Source organism: Lineus longissimus, chromosome 16 (assembly GCF_910592395.1).
Source record: "Lineus longissimus chromosome 16, tnLinLong1.2, whole genome shotgun sequence".
In the NCBI taxonomy this organism is placed as follows: domain Eukaryota; kingdom Metazoa; phylum Nemertea; class Pilidiophora; order Heteronemertea; family Lineidae; genus Lineus; species Lineus longissimus.
Window position 1 is genome coordinate 13,850,056 of NC_088323.1, and position 18,401 is coordinate 13,868,456.

Here is an 18,401-nt window from a genome sequence, read left to right on the forward strand (position 1 = left end):
TCAACCGCTCCTTTGTCAATACAGAATACATGTATATGAAATTCTTGGAGGGTGCAGAAATGTCTCCTTGCAACGAATTCTACACTTTCCGCCCCTTCTTTCGACTGCGGTATTAGCAAAGACGCAAAGAACATAAACAAATATGCAGACATTGCCAGGCTGAATATGCTGATAATTGCTGTAAGAAATAAATGCATACCACAAATAGTAGAGGAGTAGCCATACTTCTGAGAAATTCGTTCAGTCACAATATTAACAAAACCATAATTGACCCAGAGGGGAGGTACATAATATTAGATATTACAATCAGTGATTACAGAATGACAATAGTTAACTTATATGGGCCAAATGAGGACACACCAACCTTATTCACAAATATAAAAACCAAAATAGGGGAGTTTGATCATAGCAATACAGTGGTGGGAGGGGATTTCAATGTAGTTCAAGACTACACACTAGACAACTACAACTTAATGAATAAAAACAACCCAAAGGCAAATGAAGCTGTAAATGAAATGAAACTAGATCTTGATCTGCACGATCCTTGGCGGGATAAAAACCCTGACACTCGCATGTACACATGGCATAATTCTAGGAATCAACTTAGTCGTCGAGACTACTTTCTCATATCGGACAGCATAAAAGACAAAGTAGAAAATGTTTATATAAAACCTGGTTATAGATCGGACCATTCAGTGGTGGAATTAACTTTAAATCTATCAAATCAACAAAAAGGCCCAGGGCTATGGAAGTTTAACAACTCGTTACTAAAGGATGAAGAATACGTAGTGGAAATTAAAAGAGTCATAAATGATGTTACAAATCAAAACAATAACCTAAGTGATCAACTTGCTTTTGAGTTTCTAAAAACCCAAATAAGGGGAAAACCATAGCGTATTCAACGGCCAAAAAGAGGGAAAATCAAAAAGAAGAGAAACTATTAGACAAAAAAATGGATGCTTTACATATAAAATATAATGCTAATCCAAATGCAGAAAACTTAACTAAATACATTGAAGTGCAAAATGAACTGAAGACACTAAGAGATAATAAAGTAGATGGGATAATAACAAGAGCAAAAGCAAAATGGCATCTAGAGGGCGAGAAAAACTCAAAATACTTCTGCAATTTAGAAAACAGACACTTTCAAGAAAAAGCCATTACAGAACTGTTGTAACGAGCTAATTGAAATAAATGATATTCTAAAGGAGCAGCATGAAAATCTTTATAAACAGAAACAAACAAATAACACAGGTGAAAACTTAAATATCTTTTTCCCAGAAGATGATACAATACAAAAATTAACAGATGAACAAGCAATGGAATTGGAAAATGATATTAGTGAGGCAGAGTGTAAAGCTGTGTTGAAGACAATGAAACTAAATAAATAACCTGGCTCAGATGGTCTTACCGTGGAATTTTATAATCACTTTTGGGGTGAATTAAAACTTGCAATGATAAGATCCTTCAGAGAGGCTTTTTTAACGGGCGAACTATCGGACAATCAAAAACTAGGAGTAATAACATGCCTCCCTAAACCTGGTAAAGATAAAAAACTTATGAAAAACTGGCGCCCAATTTCCCTTTTAAATGTCGATTATAAAATACTGTCCGGGGTTATATCTAGCAGGATCAAAACAAACTTAAATCAATTGATTTCAAAATATCAAAAGGCCTTTGTAAAGGGTAGGTTTATAGGGGAATGCACTCGTATCACATGGGATTTAATCTTTAAGATGAAAAAACACAATACACGTATGCCTGGTATTATACTGCTTATCGATTTTGAGAAGGCATTTGACTCTCTTGACTGGAATTTTGTAAATAGGACAATGAAGTACTTCAATTTTGGGGAAAATATAAGAACATGGATAAGAATCTTCTACCAACTCCATCAACAACCAAGACATAAAAGGCATAAACATCGACAACTCGGAATACTTAATTAGCCAACTGGCAGATGATACAACTCTCTTCCTCGATAATACAGAACACAACTACAGATCTTGTATGAACATCCTCGATAGATTTTCAGAAGTGTCAGGGTTGACAATAAATTACACCAAAACAGTAGCTATCAAGATTGGGCTCACTGAACAATTAAACTACAATCTGGGAAATGACAAGGATATAAAATGGCAATTAGAGGGAAAGTTCACTTTATTGGGAATAAAATACAATTTAGATGAGGAAAATTTTACTGAAAAAAACTATGTAGACAAAATCAGAGAAGTTTCAAAACTACTAAATATCTGGACAGGGAGAAATCTAACTATGTATGGGAAAATCTGTATCATTAAGTCACTAGCACTCTCTAAATTAATACACCTGTTTACAGCACTGCCAAATCCATCAGAGGAATGTTTCGGAAGGCTAGAAAAGATCTGCTTTAACTTCATCTGGGACAATAAAAATGAAAAAATAAAAAGAACAACGCTATGCAATGACTATGACAATGGTGGTTTAAAAATGATAAATATAAAATACTTCTGTATGGCCCAAAAATTGATATGGGTTAAGAAATTACACAATGATCTATATTTTTCTGATTGGAAAACACTTATCCTTTCTGACACTACTAAGCATGGCGGAAATTTAATTTGGCTTTCAAGAGACCCTCATGCAACCTTTAAAAATCACCTAAACCCTTTCTGGCAAGATGTTTATAAATCTTTGATAACAATGGCGGACTCAAAAGAAGAGCATCCCCTAAAAAACATGATTTTTCATAATAAAAATATCAAAATAAACACCAAAACAATCTTCTACAATGAATGGCAACTACATGGTGTTAAATATCTGAATGATTTAGTTGACGAAACAGGGAACTTTTATACATGGGAACAATTCTCGACAAAATATGGAATTCAAAAAGAACCGTTCAAACTCTTAGCTGTGTTACATGCAGTACCAAAAAACTGGAAGAAAAGAATAAAAGATGGGGGATCAAATCTGACCGAAATTGTCGATCTTAGCATAACAAATATAAAAAATCTTAATAAACCGGGAAAACATTTCTATTGGCAAAAAATTAAAAGTACAAGTAAAAGACCTGAAAAATCAGAAACCAAATGGACAACCATAACTAACTGCAACCTCACTGAAGATGACTGGAGCGACATATACTGCCTCCCTTACCGGGCCACAATTGACACCAAACTAAGAATGTTGCAATATAAAATATTACATAGAACATTACCTGTTAATACTTGGTTATACAAATGTGGCCTAACAAACACCAATACATGTAGTTTTTGTTTAATATATAAAGAAACTTTACAACACCTGTTGTGGGAATGCAATTTAACCAAAACTCTCTGGCTAAACCTTTGTCAACATCTAAACATACCACTATTTAACATCAAAGACATCATTTTTGGAAGTCCAGGGCAGTCGCTTGCAATAGAACATATCAAAATTATTACAAAAGAATATATCTACAAAACAAAACTAAACATTAGACTACAAAACCTTCAACATCTCAAACAGACAATAAAACTTCAAATCAATATTGAAAAATGCCACAAAAAAAGAACAGACTTTGTGGGAAAATGGGGAAATTTCTTAAATGCTATCTAGGAAAAGACTAAGTTTCTTGCACCTCTGCACTTTGCACACTGCACCGCACTGTAGAAAACTGTTGTAAACAAAATTGTTGGATTGAATACTTTGTGTAAATTTTTTTTGAGAGTTTACAATAAAAAGTATAAATTACAAAAAAAAAGAAATAAATGCAACCAAACTTTTACTGACCAAGCGGTACACCTGTTTTGTGCCTGATCAGTCCACTTTGCTAACCGGGATAAATTCAGGAAGACCGTTGTCAACGAGTTCCCAGTCGGACTTAGCGCCACACTGTGGAACATGGACGATAGCCAGCTCACAGGGGCCACAGCTGGGGTGGACTTCGACATAAATACATGTATTTTATTCTTAAGGTCGGTAATTGAATGCTGGGATAACTAACCTATGACAGGGGCCAGCTCCTGCACTGTATCACTCGTCGAAGCGACTACATGCATGTATTTGTAGACACCGTAGACCTTTGTTGTGTGTGTGTTTTATTTGTTTTATATCAAATGTAACAACCTTAGGAGTTGATGCTACCTATTTCTCCGGTACAGGCTCCTCGCTGGGGACTAAATTGAGGCCCTCTCTCAGTATGTCCTCATCAAACATCATGTTGCTGGCTTAGGCTCCAACTCCTCTAAGAGTGCTGTTCTAGCGTCGGACACCTTAACCTAACCAAGAGGCTGGTTCTGAGCTCGTTAGCGGGAATTTTCGATGTTTTAGGCTTCGTGGCGCCAGTCATCATGGTCGCAAAAAAAACTGGTTACAGGAACTGTGTGGAAAGACAAATACCGATGGGACCAGAGCCTTCCCGAACCTGTCGCACAGAAGTGAATGGATTTGCTCAAAAGAGTGCAGAATCTGAAAACATTCAAAGTCGAAAGATGTTTAACTCCACCATGATCCGCAGGACATTCAATTCTGGTCATCTTTCGCGACGCAAGCGAAAGTGAATTCGGTAGTGTTGCGTGTATGCGATGGAAAACATAAGATCGGTACCAAAGACGATTCGTCATCGCAAAAATCGAGGGTCGCCTCGGTGAAACCACTTACGTTTGCATCTGAAATCCGATACTAGTAATGAATACAGTGTTCTGCATACGTTTTAGGAATACCTCCCCAAATCCCTCTCATTTCCAATTGACATGATTGACCCTTTCCATCCTCATGCCATTGTGTAATGTCCCTTCTTCTGTTTGCTCTATTTGTGTGCTCCTCTATTGATAAAGAATTAGAGGTATCCAGTCAAACTGCAGACTAGCTTCATTTTGCATGTTAAAACACATAACACGAGATTTTTTAAATTATTCTTGGATGTTATGTAATATCTCATTGTTTACTCCTCAGTTAGCAGTTATCGGGGATTGTCCTTAGTTTGTATATCAAATCACACCAGACTAATTGCTATTTCTCTTCAGTCTTGTGCTTGCTATTACATTTTGGATCTAATGACTTTGCAGATAAAATGAACTTGTCGCCTCAATTCTGGTTGTAACTTTGTCCTCAAAAGACCAATTCGGGATGAATGGAGATAATAATTAAACACCACAGAATCTCTTTTCATGCAACATCAATTATAAGGACATTTTGTCTTGTATTTCAATAACCACGATCATTGTATGCTCAGCGGCCTGTTGTTGAATGAACACAGCCCACAAAAATGGAGGACCCTTTAATGCGAGGACTGAGTTGAATTCACATGATATTTATATCCCTCCTTCATTTAACTGATTCTCGCTCTTCCTCAACTGTGCTCCTTTTTTGAAAATTGCTTCGTTTGTTTCGCAAAAGCGTTCGCTATTTTGCACCTTTCTTGAAAACAAATTATCCTGTCCAAATACTGACTGTTTCCTGATGGCCTGTGAAATCACATGATATAATTCTTGCTTCTCCTGTGTTGTGTATACACGTGTATGCTGTAATTCGTATCTCTTTGTGGTGTCTCCTCCATGGTTGAAACAGTTCTAACAGAGGTTGTGACAAGGACACCCATGTCCTCCAGTTTGAGACTGTCTCCTAGAAGACCAGTAAGACTGTTCCAAGATTGAGACAGGATGTGCCACATGATAATTGGTTGAATGACAGGAACGGGAATGGTGTTTGCAGTAAAATGTTAGCAATATGTAAAGGGGCTAACTAGCCATAAGGAGATAAACTGATCTGGCCTAAGATTACGCTGCTAGATAACTATGGCAACACTTTCTTTGCACCTGCCATGAAGACAATGAGGCAGACGACAAGATATCCATCACGGGTCACACCGACTCGGAGATGTGATAAAGACATGATAAAGACACTGAGCGACTTTTATCTGAGATAAGAATAATAATAGGCCCCAAAATGTAAAATTATGTACAGAGGATGCAGCGAAGATGCTTTGAGTATTAACAAGAAGCAGCTGTGTTATAAAGGGGCGATGAAAAAACATGGAGTAGGGTAAAGACCGCCTACGGATGCGACCCAGAATGGGAAAACGACACGGCACAACCAGGAGAGCAAAACAGAAAAGTGAGTGGAGGTGGGAAAGAACATAACAGCATGGCCTTGCTTTCAAGAAATAAATATTTGGAATGACCCTGTAATGTGGGTCAAGAGAACCGAAACAACATCCAAGTTTATTGGATCTCTCAGGTCATGCGCCTGAGAAAAGAAATTTAGTTGGTGCAGGCATGTGCAGCGAGTGACCTGAGAGCGGGAATTTGCATGGTAATTAGCGATCCTGGAAGGCCGCGCCAAAAATACCATCCACAAATGACTTTTCTTTAGCAGGAGCTTGCACCATTCAATGCTAAATGAGCATTGATAAATTGATAAATTGTTATTTGTAAATTGATAAATTGTTATTTGTAAAGCGCCTGTATCACTTGAAACAAATGTTCACCGGCGCTGGTGAGCTCTGTTGAAAAGAAGGGTCTTGAGTTATTTGCGAAAGGTTGAGACATTCGATGTAGCTCTCAGGGTGGGGGAAAGAGAGTTCCACAGTTGAGGTGCTAACGTGGCGAATGCTCGACCTCCAAATGTTTTCAATCTATATATCCTGCAAATGAGAAGGTCCTGAGATTCAGAGCGAAAGTAACGAGGAGGCACGTAATGTTGGATGAGATCGTTCAGGTAAATTGGTGCAAGCCAGTGGTATATGCTTTGAAGGTCAGGAGGAGTAGTTTGAAAATTATACGCTCGCGCACAGGCAGCCAGTGTAACTTGGCTAGCACCGGAGTAATGTGGGATCGCCGCATTGTCCTCAGTTTGAATGTAAAACACATAAGATTTTTAATGTCCATTCTTTGATTACTCTTGTTCTTTGCTCCTCAGTTAGCATACACATGTACTTCAATAAAATAACTGTCCTTAGTTGGCATGTGAAAACACATCAGAATATTTCTCTGGCTTACTTTGTGTGCTCCTTACTTAACAATAAATTTGCAGATAGTCAAAGGGAATACTGTCCCAAGTTTCGATTTAAAATCACCTCACATTTCTTCTCCTTCCTGTTTTTGTTAGCATATATCCAATCAAAGGAGGACTTTCCTTAGTTTCCATATCTCAATTCACAACAGATTAATCGCCCCTTGGCTCATACTGTGGGCTTCTTACTACTAGTATTAATTGATTCAAATATATCCACACAAAAGGACTGCCGGTGTAACGTCTGTGGTTGTTCCCCATGTGTCAGTGTTTCCAAACAATAGGCAGCTAGAGAGACCACGACTTTTCAATAGGGGGGATACACAGAAAAACTTGTCAATCTATTTTTGAGCGTTCCCAAACAATGAGGGGAAACACTCAAAAACAGAAACACTCAAAAACATTGCACCGGTTTAAAATCGCATCAGATGTTTGTCCCTTCGTCAGTGTTATATATAAGCTCTCTTTGTTAGCATGGTTTGTTTCTTTTGAACAACAGTATGCAGAAAGCTACTCAAAATGTGTACTGTTCGCAGTTTGCATTCTGAACCTGATATTAATTTTGCTTTCATTAGTTTTTCTTAGCCATCATTGTTTGCTCCATTCTTGAACACCAGCTTGCAAAAATCAAAGCAAAAGGAGGACTGTCCCTAGTTAGCATTTTAAACGCACTCAATTGTTAATCTCCATTCTTGGATTTTTCTTTTAACTCTTATTGTATGATGCTGCGATAGCAGATATGCACTTTAATTAGGACTTTTAGTTTCCATGTCAAATCACACCTGATTGATCACCCTTCTTCAATTTTGCATTTTTCTAATTTTGCACTCCCGCCTTGAAAATATTTTTTTGTGTTTGCTTTCGCGATTTGCACCTTTCCTGAAAATGAATTTGCATATATCTTGTTAAAATGTGGACTTACCCCATTTGCAGGAAAAAATATCTCATGATAATTTTGATTCCTGTGTTTTGCATTGTCTGTCACTGTTCACTCCTTCCTTGAATATCAGCTTGCGCGGGTCCATGCAAAAGGAGCACTGTCTTCAGTTTGAATGTGAAAACACATAAGATTTCTTATGTCCATTCTTTGATTACTCTTGTTGTTTTCTCCTCAGTTAGCAGATATCTAATGAAAGACAACTGCCATTATTGTGCATGTCAAACACTATCATCACCCTTCTTTAACATTGCATTGGCTTTAATTGTGTGCTACTCTCTTGAATATTCATTTGCTGTCATCTAGTAAAAATGTGGTCTGTCCTGCAGTTTGCTTGTCAAAATAACATCATATTGATTTTCCTTTCTGTTCTGTGTTAGATCTCAATGATTGCTCGTTTCTTGAATACATGCATGCAAAAGGAGGACGGTCCGCAGTTTGCATATAAAAACAAAATGGACTTCTTAAATGTGCATTCTACGATTAATGGTTTCTCTCATTGTTTGCTTCTGAGCACCAGATATCCACCTAAACAAGGACAAGCTATGGTTTGCATGCCAGTTTATCAGATTAATCACCCTTCTTCAGTTTTGCATTGGCTCAAAATTGTGTGCTACTTTCTTAAAAATGAATGGGTGGATGTTCAATCAAAAGGAAAACTGTCCACACTTTGCATGTGAAATCACCTCATACTTATTTTTTTACCTCAGTTCTGTAGTTTAAGTCTTGATTGTGCGCTGCCTTCTTGAACTTACACCAGCTTCCACAAATCCATGAAAGGGACGTTGTTGTCAGTTTGCACGTGAAAACACATTTGTAATTCCTTTTTAAAATATTGTACATATGTTCTGTAGCCTCTCACTGTTTGCCTCGTGGCTTAGCAGATATGCTACTTTTTTAAATAGTTTCCATGTCAAATCACTTCAAATTAATCGATCTTAGGCTCACTTTGCGCGCTCCTTTCTAATTAGTTTGTCAACTCTAAATGTGGACTATCTTTACTTCAAATTGCATCAGATTTATGCCCCTTCTTCAGTGTTATTTCAGCTCTCTTTGTTAGTTCCTCAATTGAGCCGAAATTGGCTTAGAAAGGAGACATGTTCTCAGTATGCATCATGAAATCACCTCACAATACTATTTCGTCCACTGATTTCTGTTAGCTGTGATCCATTTTAACATCATATTGCACAAATCCATGAAAAAGGAGGACTGTTCTTAGTTTGCATGTGAAACACATCCGATTAATCACCATCCCTTCAATGATTCTCTGGCTAACCTTATGTGCTCCTTTCTTAAAATAATATCGAGTCAAAAGGGGGCTTCCTTCCGGAAAATGACTTGTGTTGCCTAACTTTCATTCATTTTACCTTTCTTGAAAACGAAGTTGCAGATATCCCGTCTAAATGCGGACTACTTGTGAAATCACTGGATACAATTTTTGCTTCTTGCTTTGTGTCAGCTGTAAGCTTGCACAAACCAATGCAAAAGGAGGACTGCCCTCAGTTTGAATGTGAAACACAAAATATTTCGAATGCCCATGCTTAATTTTCTCTCATTGTTTGCTTTCGAGGTAGCAGATCTACATTTAAAAACTAACAGTCATGTCAAAACACTTCAGACTTATCTTATCACCCTTCTTCAACTTTGCGATGGCTTTAATCGCGTGCTCCTTTCTCGAAATTTGAATGAATGAATTTGCGTGCGGTAGGCTATATTCAATTTAGTCAAAACGAAGACGGTCCTCAGTTTACATGTGAAATCCCATCACATCGATTTATTTACTGTATGTGGTGTTAGCTGCCAGTGTTTTCTCCCTCTCGAACATCAGTTTACAATAATCTATCCGAAAAGATGTTTGTCCGCAGTTCGTACGATGAAACAAATTTGGCTTTTAATGTCTATTCTACGATTTGTATGTCAACCTTCATCCTGACAAATCGGGGCATTTCCATTCCATTCTGCTACATTTCGTGTGCCGACGATGCCCTCCTTGATCGAAATGCTTTATTTGGCGCTACGATCGCTCCATGGCCGGCTGACTGAGGACAATTATTGTATCAATGCACACCTTCGATGGGCGACCTTCATACCGAGGACGTCCTCGGTTTTTTTGTAGTCCACGTTTTTATGGGGCTTGACTAGGCTGACTCCACATTGCATAATATAACAGCAACTTTCAGCAACTAAAACCCCTTTAAATGATGTAGTGCGAGTTCAGCCTTTTCAGGCATCACCTATTACCTTTTTGTAGCATGAGACCCCGTTAAATGATGAACTGAATTTGGAGGTCACCATTAGGAGAGAGTTGGGACACACTCAACCCAGTCTGATTTCACCTTTAAAACAAGATTTACAATTCTTCGTTTCAACTAAGCTAGGTCCAGGTTTTATACCTAACCCAACTCATTTCTTGTTTTGCAAATCTCTTTTCTCATTTCACAAATTTCATTTCTCACTTTACAAGATTTCATTTCTTGATTTCTTGGTTTACAGACACCCAACTACATGAATGTCCTCGGTTATATTGTGAAATGTGCGTTTGGTCAGTGACCAGACCCTCACGACTATGTCGACTATCGCTAGCGGCAGTGGACAAAAGCTGGTACACGTTAGTATCAAGCAATTTTCCTTTACTGTGGCATCAGAAGGAACACGTTGCATCCTTCCTGGTAGAGTCAATCAACAATACTGGATGATGTCCCCCACCTCTTCGTCATTCCCCACTATAATATCTTTCCAATCAGTTCTGGTGAATGTTTCTTTCGTTCCTTCAGGTCACGATCAGCCCACTTCGCAATCAGATCACATACGGCAACTTTCCTGTATCCCGCCTTTAATTATTCGGCCAATTGCCAGTTATCAATCCGAAGAGATCCTTTCCGAGCTCATACTCATACACGGCAGGCTTTCTCTATCTCTTCTCTCATCAATACATATTGGTGATGATATGTAGACCCTAAACTATTTAGTGTTGGACTCCTTCTGGTAAGTTGGAACGTTGGTGGGCAGCCAGATGCAGCTTAATGACTGGACATCTAGTGCACAGGCTACGCTTTCCGAGAGCATATTCCACTGTTTGATGGTTCGTAGGAGGAAGCTGTTGCTATTTATAACACCAAGAAAGAATTGATTGGTAACACCATTTTTTGAGATCAACTGTATATTTTCATGAGTCTAGCTTGCGCCACTACCGTGTCTTCGTCAGGATTGAGGAAACGTACTACAACAGCCAATAAAAGAGTACAGGAATTACACAATAAACAAGATAAGAATGAAAAGAGTAGCCCAATACTCCATTACATCATTATTTTAATAGTCAACACAATACACGTGCCGGATTACATCCAGAAGTATTAAGGTAGCAGGAAGGGTTGGGCGTTTGTGGTTTCTGAGTCTGAGGGGGTTGGTGTCTGTTGACTGTGCTTTAAGAGAGACTAGGCATGGCGCCAGTCTCTCTTAAAGCACAGTCAACAGGCATTTGGTCTCAGTATTTGGGTTTTGATTGCCATGACTGTACCCCTGTAAAAGTCAGAGGAGGAGAAGTTTGGAATGATGAAAGCATTGAAGAAGAAGAAATGTTATTATTGAGGAAAGCAAAATTTATTATGAGACTAGAAGGCAGTGTCCTGATTTGATTATTTTGAAAATGGCGGTCTGAACACATTAAAAGGTGGAACATGGCATTTTATCGACTTTGAAGTGTTCTGCAGTTAAAGGGAGACTATAGGCAGCAGCTAGGTAGGCAAGATAAAGTCATACAAATTTGCCAATAGGGGTCAGTCATATCTCTAGGCATGGCGCCAGTCTCTCTTAAAGCACAGTCAACAGGCATTTGGTCTTAGTATTTGGGTAAGTACAGAATCAAGGCAGCTCAGAGAGCAATGATTGAACGATGCTGTTGACAAGTCCAAGGATACTGCATCAGTCACGACCAACTTCTCATCAGAAAGCGTCACCACCAGCATATTCAATGTTCAGTTCCAACCTGTACCAGTCCAATGCACGCCTGTCATGGTCAGCAGTGGTCAGCTTAGCGCGATATGGAACATTCTTCCGAAACTCAAGCGAGGGAAGTCTGCTCATTAGCCTATCTCGCGCACTGCTCCTTCTTGTGAAACATCGTAGTGAAATCGTGGTACAGTGGGGCGTCCTCGAGGATTGCAGCTGGTCGGACAGACGTGAGGTGGAATGTGGGCGGCTGCACTTCTTCGTTGATGTGCGATGGCAGATAGCACAGTTGTTGCGTTGCATGACAGCTGAAAGTGAATGTGATATCATAGAACTGAGGCGTTTGCAATGAGACTATAGGTGAAGTAGAAGCAAGGAGTGAAATGGGCCATCTTCCAGTGACTAATATACAGAGTAAGGGCACTGGGTGTTGTTAGATTCAGCATTGAATGTATTCCTCGTACAAGCGTGAATAGTGTGGACATACAGTGAGAGGTGAGAGACCCCTATTGACTACTTCTTGTAACTTTATCTTGGATATTATATTAGTACTAGCATTGTACCCGTGGCGCAGGCAGGTTCAAATGGGCTATACCTTGAATAGATTGAATTGCAATGAAAATCTAATGCAATATCAAAGGAGCAATATTGAAGAGACAAATTAAACCAACCATTTGTCCACAGACTCGGACCCTGTGGCGTGCTGTATGCGTGCATATAAAAGTAAATCAATTGGTCCGAATGAGATGATGAGGCAATGTGAATATACCTCGTTCCTTAGTCAGCAATATGCCCCTTTTTATATTTATATTAGTATTGAACTTCTAGCCATGGAATATGAAGAAATTGAAGTTGTTGGCATGGAATATGAAAAATTATTCAACGGTGAAAGACATTATTCCATGAGGCTTTGCCGTGATCGCAAAGGACGCGACGCGATTGGTTCACATGCTAATGAGGTATGAAAATGATAATTACCTCTATAATGCTACTTGCATAGCGACTGTGTCGTTGATTGCAACAGTGGTCGATGTCAATGTGTGCCTGTAATGTCAATGAAGTATGATGAGGTGATGACGATAGTGCAATTATTAAATATTGGCAAGAGATCATACTACAACATAGGTCTTGTTTTTGACAGATGACTGTGCGACATTCCCATTGGGTCTTGTTAGAGTCAGCGCTGCATGTATTCCTTGTACAAGCTTGAATAGTTGTGACGGACTTTGAGGGGTAAGAGACCCCTATCGGCTACTTCGTCTAACTTTATCCTGCCTACCTAGCTGCTAGCAATAGTGCCCCTTTATCAAGAGTGAAACCCACTGTGCGGGGCTAAGAAATTACCTTTATAATCCTAGTTGGATAACCACTGTGTAGATGATTTGAAGAGTGCTCTGTGGATGTGTGCCTGTAATGTCAATGAAAGTATCATGAGGTGATGACGATAGTGGAATGACGAAATATTGGAAAGAGATCTATTCCTAGAAGAACATATGTCCTGTTTTGACTAGGTGGTGCATTTTAGAATCAGCAGTGAGCACGGTGTCGAAAGTATTGTTATAGGGCCTTCCCTAGGCCCATGGGGTTAAATTTACAATCCACGATTGAAAAGACGTAGTTTGATCGCATTTAACTATAAATCCATTGAACAGTTGTAAACACAAGTGAAATAGACCAAAACAAGTGATTTTGGGGCTTTGGTTTAGACGCATGCGCCACATGCGCCATGCGGGCTAAACGGTTCATGTGAACTTGTTGACATCTACATGATCTAGTGCTGTTATTGGTCATGGTACATGGTAGGCCTAATCATCATGGCTATATGTTTCAGAAAAAGCTCGGAGCAAAATGAACTGCCGATGAATAATGACGTTGTTCATGTTTACCATGTTTACTAGCACATAGCCATAGGGTATGCACTGGCCAGTGCACTTTCTGCACGTCGTCATGGTCATGTACGTGATACATTGCATATTTTGTTTTTTGAATGCGCATGCTTTTTAGGCAAAATCACTTGTACCAACACTAATGAATAATGTCTTCTTATCCCTATGACTCCATACACAGTGAGGGCATTGTCCCATTCCCATCAAATGGTAACTTATTGTACCGTATGGGCGGTATTAGGGTGGAAGTTGGGGAGCAGATACCTACCGTTGCACGCCTGTCATAATCAGCAGTGATGAGCTTAGCGCGATATGGAACATTCTTCAGAAACTCAGCGAGGGAAGTCTGCTCATTAGCATATCTCGCGCACTGCTCCTTCTTGTGAAACATCGTAGTGAAATCGTAATGGAAAACGTCTGGCTTTGCGCCAGACGTTGAGACTAATAAGTGAAGAACTAATAGGTAAAGAACTTCTACTTGCGCGAGACTGCTCTGATAAAATTATCATTGCAGAGACTACGGTGACGTACACATATATTTTTTACAATCAAAAATGCCCTCAAAAGACGACATGGAATGATTATTTTATTGATATTTCCTACTATATACCTTCCAATTATCACTTTATACAAATAGATCGGCGTTAGGTCGCATGCTTTTCTTTCCTGGTGACAATATAAAGCAAAATAGTTGCAACCCCGTAAATGCGCTATAAGTCCAATAATAAGTGACGGTGACCCGTTATAAATGTTTCGCCAGCTTCGCTTTTTTGCCGCTACGCGGCGCGTTGGGCCCTAGCGTCAAGATTGCCTAGGCCACTACGTAGCATTTCCCTGTTTATTGCAATCATTCGTCTAATAGCTTCTATCCCAGTACGCTTACTGTGTCTAAGCACAGCAGATTCATCACGTGACTTATCATCCAACACAGTCTTTTTGACATTTGCTCTCACCTCCAAAGGGTACAGCTTTGAAATTGCTCTACTAGTGTAACCATTGCCACTTCTTATCATGGCCGCTCTGACTCTACCGTCAGAACCAATCAACAGTTCGGTTACTCTGCCTAATTTCCCCATGAGCGGGGAACGTTGTCTTCAAACACCTGCACGACGTCTCTTACGCTAAGTCTCACTAGCCGGTGAGGAGGCCAGGCTTACCTGCCTCCAAAAATGACGCGACGTCATTTCATGCATACCCCTGTTCCAGCGGCTGTAGACTTGGCAGTTACTCCCACACAAACCTTTACATTTCTGAATAGCTTGTCACTTTAAGAATACATCTGGCCAAGTTTCAACATCGTCTAGACATACAGTCATGCATAGACTGATGCAGCACAATGCATGAGACACACTGTATGTTAATTTGAAAAATTTCACCTTTATATGGCAAGCCAAAGCGGAAAAAACGCAGAACTTAATTTGTACGTATAAGAACACAAATTAAACGTCAGGACCTTTAATTTTCTGATCTAAATTCTCCTTTTTCATTACTTAAAAAAATCATATCATAAAAAAATTGAAGGGCCTACCATAGAATTAAAGTTTTTTCATCTTAGTTTCGTCATTTCATCCGTACATTTTTCCATAAAGCGTTAAAAATATCATGTCAAAAATGTTTTTCACATAAGAATTTTTCATTTCATGAAAATATTTTTTTATGATAGGAAATTTTTCGTTTAGGAAAAATATTTCATCATATCAGCAATTTTTCGTTCAGCAAAATATTTTTCACATCAGGACCGGAGCACGTGACCTTCCAGGAGCACGTGATCAGTCAGGAGCACGTGACCACAAAATTTGCTGACGTCACGTTTTGGGGGTTGCCTCGGCCGCAAAACGAGGCAGAGACAATAAGAATTGTATTTCATCGTGTGGATGTCGTTTTGTGCCAATAATACCACGTTTATTATCGGTACACGACTTAGATTTCGGGAGGAATTGAATGATACAGGAGGATTACAGTATTAAGCATGGAATCATTTTTTCAACACGACAATGGTACCAAACGTGACGTCATCAATTTTTGCGGTCACGTGCTCCTGGAAGGTCACGTGCTCCTGGTATGAAAATGTTTTTACTGAACGAAAAAATTTCTGATATGATAAAAATATTTGTATGATAAACATTTTTCTATATATATAAAATGTCTTTACTAAACGAAAAAAAAATTGATATGAAAATTCTTTTTACAGAACGAAATATTTTTGACATGATCGATGATAGTTTACGGATAGGAAAATATGAAGCCATGATGAATAAAAAGCTCTTTTAAAATTGTTTTATGATATGATTTTGTTTTGAAGTATGGAAAAAAAGGAGATTTAGATAAGAAAATTAAAGGTCCTGACGTTAAATTCGTGTTCTTATACGTACAAATGAAGTCCTGCATTTTTTCCGCTTTGGCTTGCCATACCTTTATGCCTTATAACTTCAAGATTAACAAGGATGGTGAAAAAATTTTTTTTACACATCTACTCATCACCTTGAGAAAGCCAACTGACGACTGATTCAATCTTTTATATAAAAATAGGCTGTCGTTGCGGCTTTTGTTTGAGTTTTTGCCCTCGAAATTGTACCTTGAGAACATGTGCAATCTCACAGGAACCAGTCGATGTCAACATCCTGTTGAGCTATAAATGTCATGCGGGGCCTGCTCAACGCGTTAGTGCACAGAAGAAACTGGTATTTTCCTCAAATAATCGTCAGAGCTACCCCTTCACAAAAAACATCGGACATTTACATTTAAACAAGTAGCAATAGGGATAGAGTAGGCCCATCTGTATCCATAGTAATCACTCGAGAGTGAAGAACTCGTTTTTTGGGAGGGTACAATCCCGACCCGATCACCACTGGCTAGTTTGACCTTAATGCACACATAATATCCTTCAAGCTGCATTTTATCTCAAATATGAAAACTAGATGCAATTACCAGCACGTTGATATGTCACACCATGGGTTAACAACAATAGAAGAGGATAATATATGAACCATTTCAAAGTTGTATGCGTATTGCGCGATCGATGGATGAGTCGTGAACAAAGGTGATTTTCAGTCAAAACTGTCAAAAGTCAGATGTGGGCACATTGACTTACAGTGGTCACACTGTGTGCATGTTAGTGTGTGTGTGTTTTGTTTTGGTTTGTTATTTGTTGTTTGTTTCTTTATGGTTATTTTTTATATTACACCTGACTGTTAGTTATTAATATTTCGTAATCTGTAACCTCACATGTATTTTGTTAGGAGGAATCAACTTATATACCCTAAAGTCCTGCGAGAGAGAACGAATATTGCTGACATGTCCCTATTTATAAACTGGGGCTCTTGGTCATTCTTGGATGGATCATCCCTGCATCATGTCTCCCTAGTTCAATTTGCTAACCAAATTTGGCTAGGTGTAACAACGAGGGCTTTGATTTAGATTTGGCAACATCTGCAAGGGAATAGCATCATTTTCTCTCTTGCGGGATATTAGGGTATATCTATTTATTGCATTTTGATATTTGGTTATCGACAGTATGTCTGTCTTGTTTCAGAACGACTTCACGGCGCTTATGATCGCCTCCCAAGCAGGTCACCGTGATTGCGTAGATGCTCTATTGAAAGGTGGCGCAGAGGTTGACAAAGACAGGAAGGTAACACACCAAAACTTCCATTCATCTAAACATAGCTTTCTAAATCAAAAGGTAACAAAGAATATTATTGTTGAATGAGATAACTAGTTTGAATCACTTAAAATCATCTTCACCTCAGGGATCGTATTCATGAAGCCTTCTTAAGAGAGTCTAGTGAGAATTTAGGTATTACTAGGTGGTTCTTAGCGAGTTACATCATATTGTCAAAGCACTTGTAACTTCAATCGATTTTGTAAGTCGCTACTAGCGCTACGTGAGGTGTTTTCGACTTCGTAGCGTTTTCTATAGAGGTTCTTCACTTGACTTCATGACATGACGTTTTGATGGCCACCTGCCAATGCATTTCCTTTACGTCGCGACCACGTGTGACGCGGCAAATATGGCAGTGCAAAACAATACTCTAAATTCCGACGTTAGATGGCGCGCCGATCAAATCTGACTTGACACTAGGTGGCAGCAGCTGACGGGTATAAAAAGACACGCCCACAAAATGTCCGCGATCGATAAATTTGAACCCGCAATTCACACACTTTGTGACCAAAAACATTGATGAAAAGTATCATATACAAAATAGTTTTTTTAAAAAAGGTCGTAGACTCTCTATTGAAACGTGACGCAGAGGTTAACCTAGGGGAAAAGGTAACACACCAAACGTCCCATTCATCCTAACTTAGCGTTCTAAAATCGTAAGATAATAAAGCGATGTATGTTATTGTTGAATGGGATAACTCTTCTACACCTCAGACTCTTATCCATTTATATATTTCGATATTTGCTTATCGATAGAATACTCATTAAATTGTTATATACATTAACATGGCTGTATACATGTAGCACTGCGGCTGTCCCGAGAGGAAAACAATGGCCAATTTGAACCCTGTGGCGCCTCGAAAGTTAAAGTTCAAAAAAGTCAAAGAGGTAAACATATAGGGTCAAAATTTGCAATGTCCATTAAATCTTGGTAAGAAGATACGACTTGTTATCCAAAGTTTAACATTGTAGATACTTCCTGATCAGTAGAATA

The 18,401-nt window shown here is 38.9% G+C and overlaps 1 protein-coding gene across 1 annotated transcript in view; it reads left to right on the top strand.

Annotated features, from left to right (window-relative positions):
• The window catches only part of LOC135500409 (ankyrin repeat domain-containing protein 50-like), a 745,855-nt gene that overhangs the window by 682,719 nt on the left and 44,735 nt on the right, over positions 1–18,401 (top strand). The window contains exon 18 of the mRNA XM_064791866.1: positions 17,279–17,377. Within this exon, the coding sequence (XP_064647936.1) occupies positions 17,279–17,377 (99 nt within the window). The remainder of the gene's footprint in view (positions 1–17,278; positions 17,378–18,401) is intronic.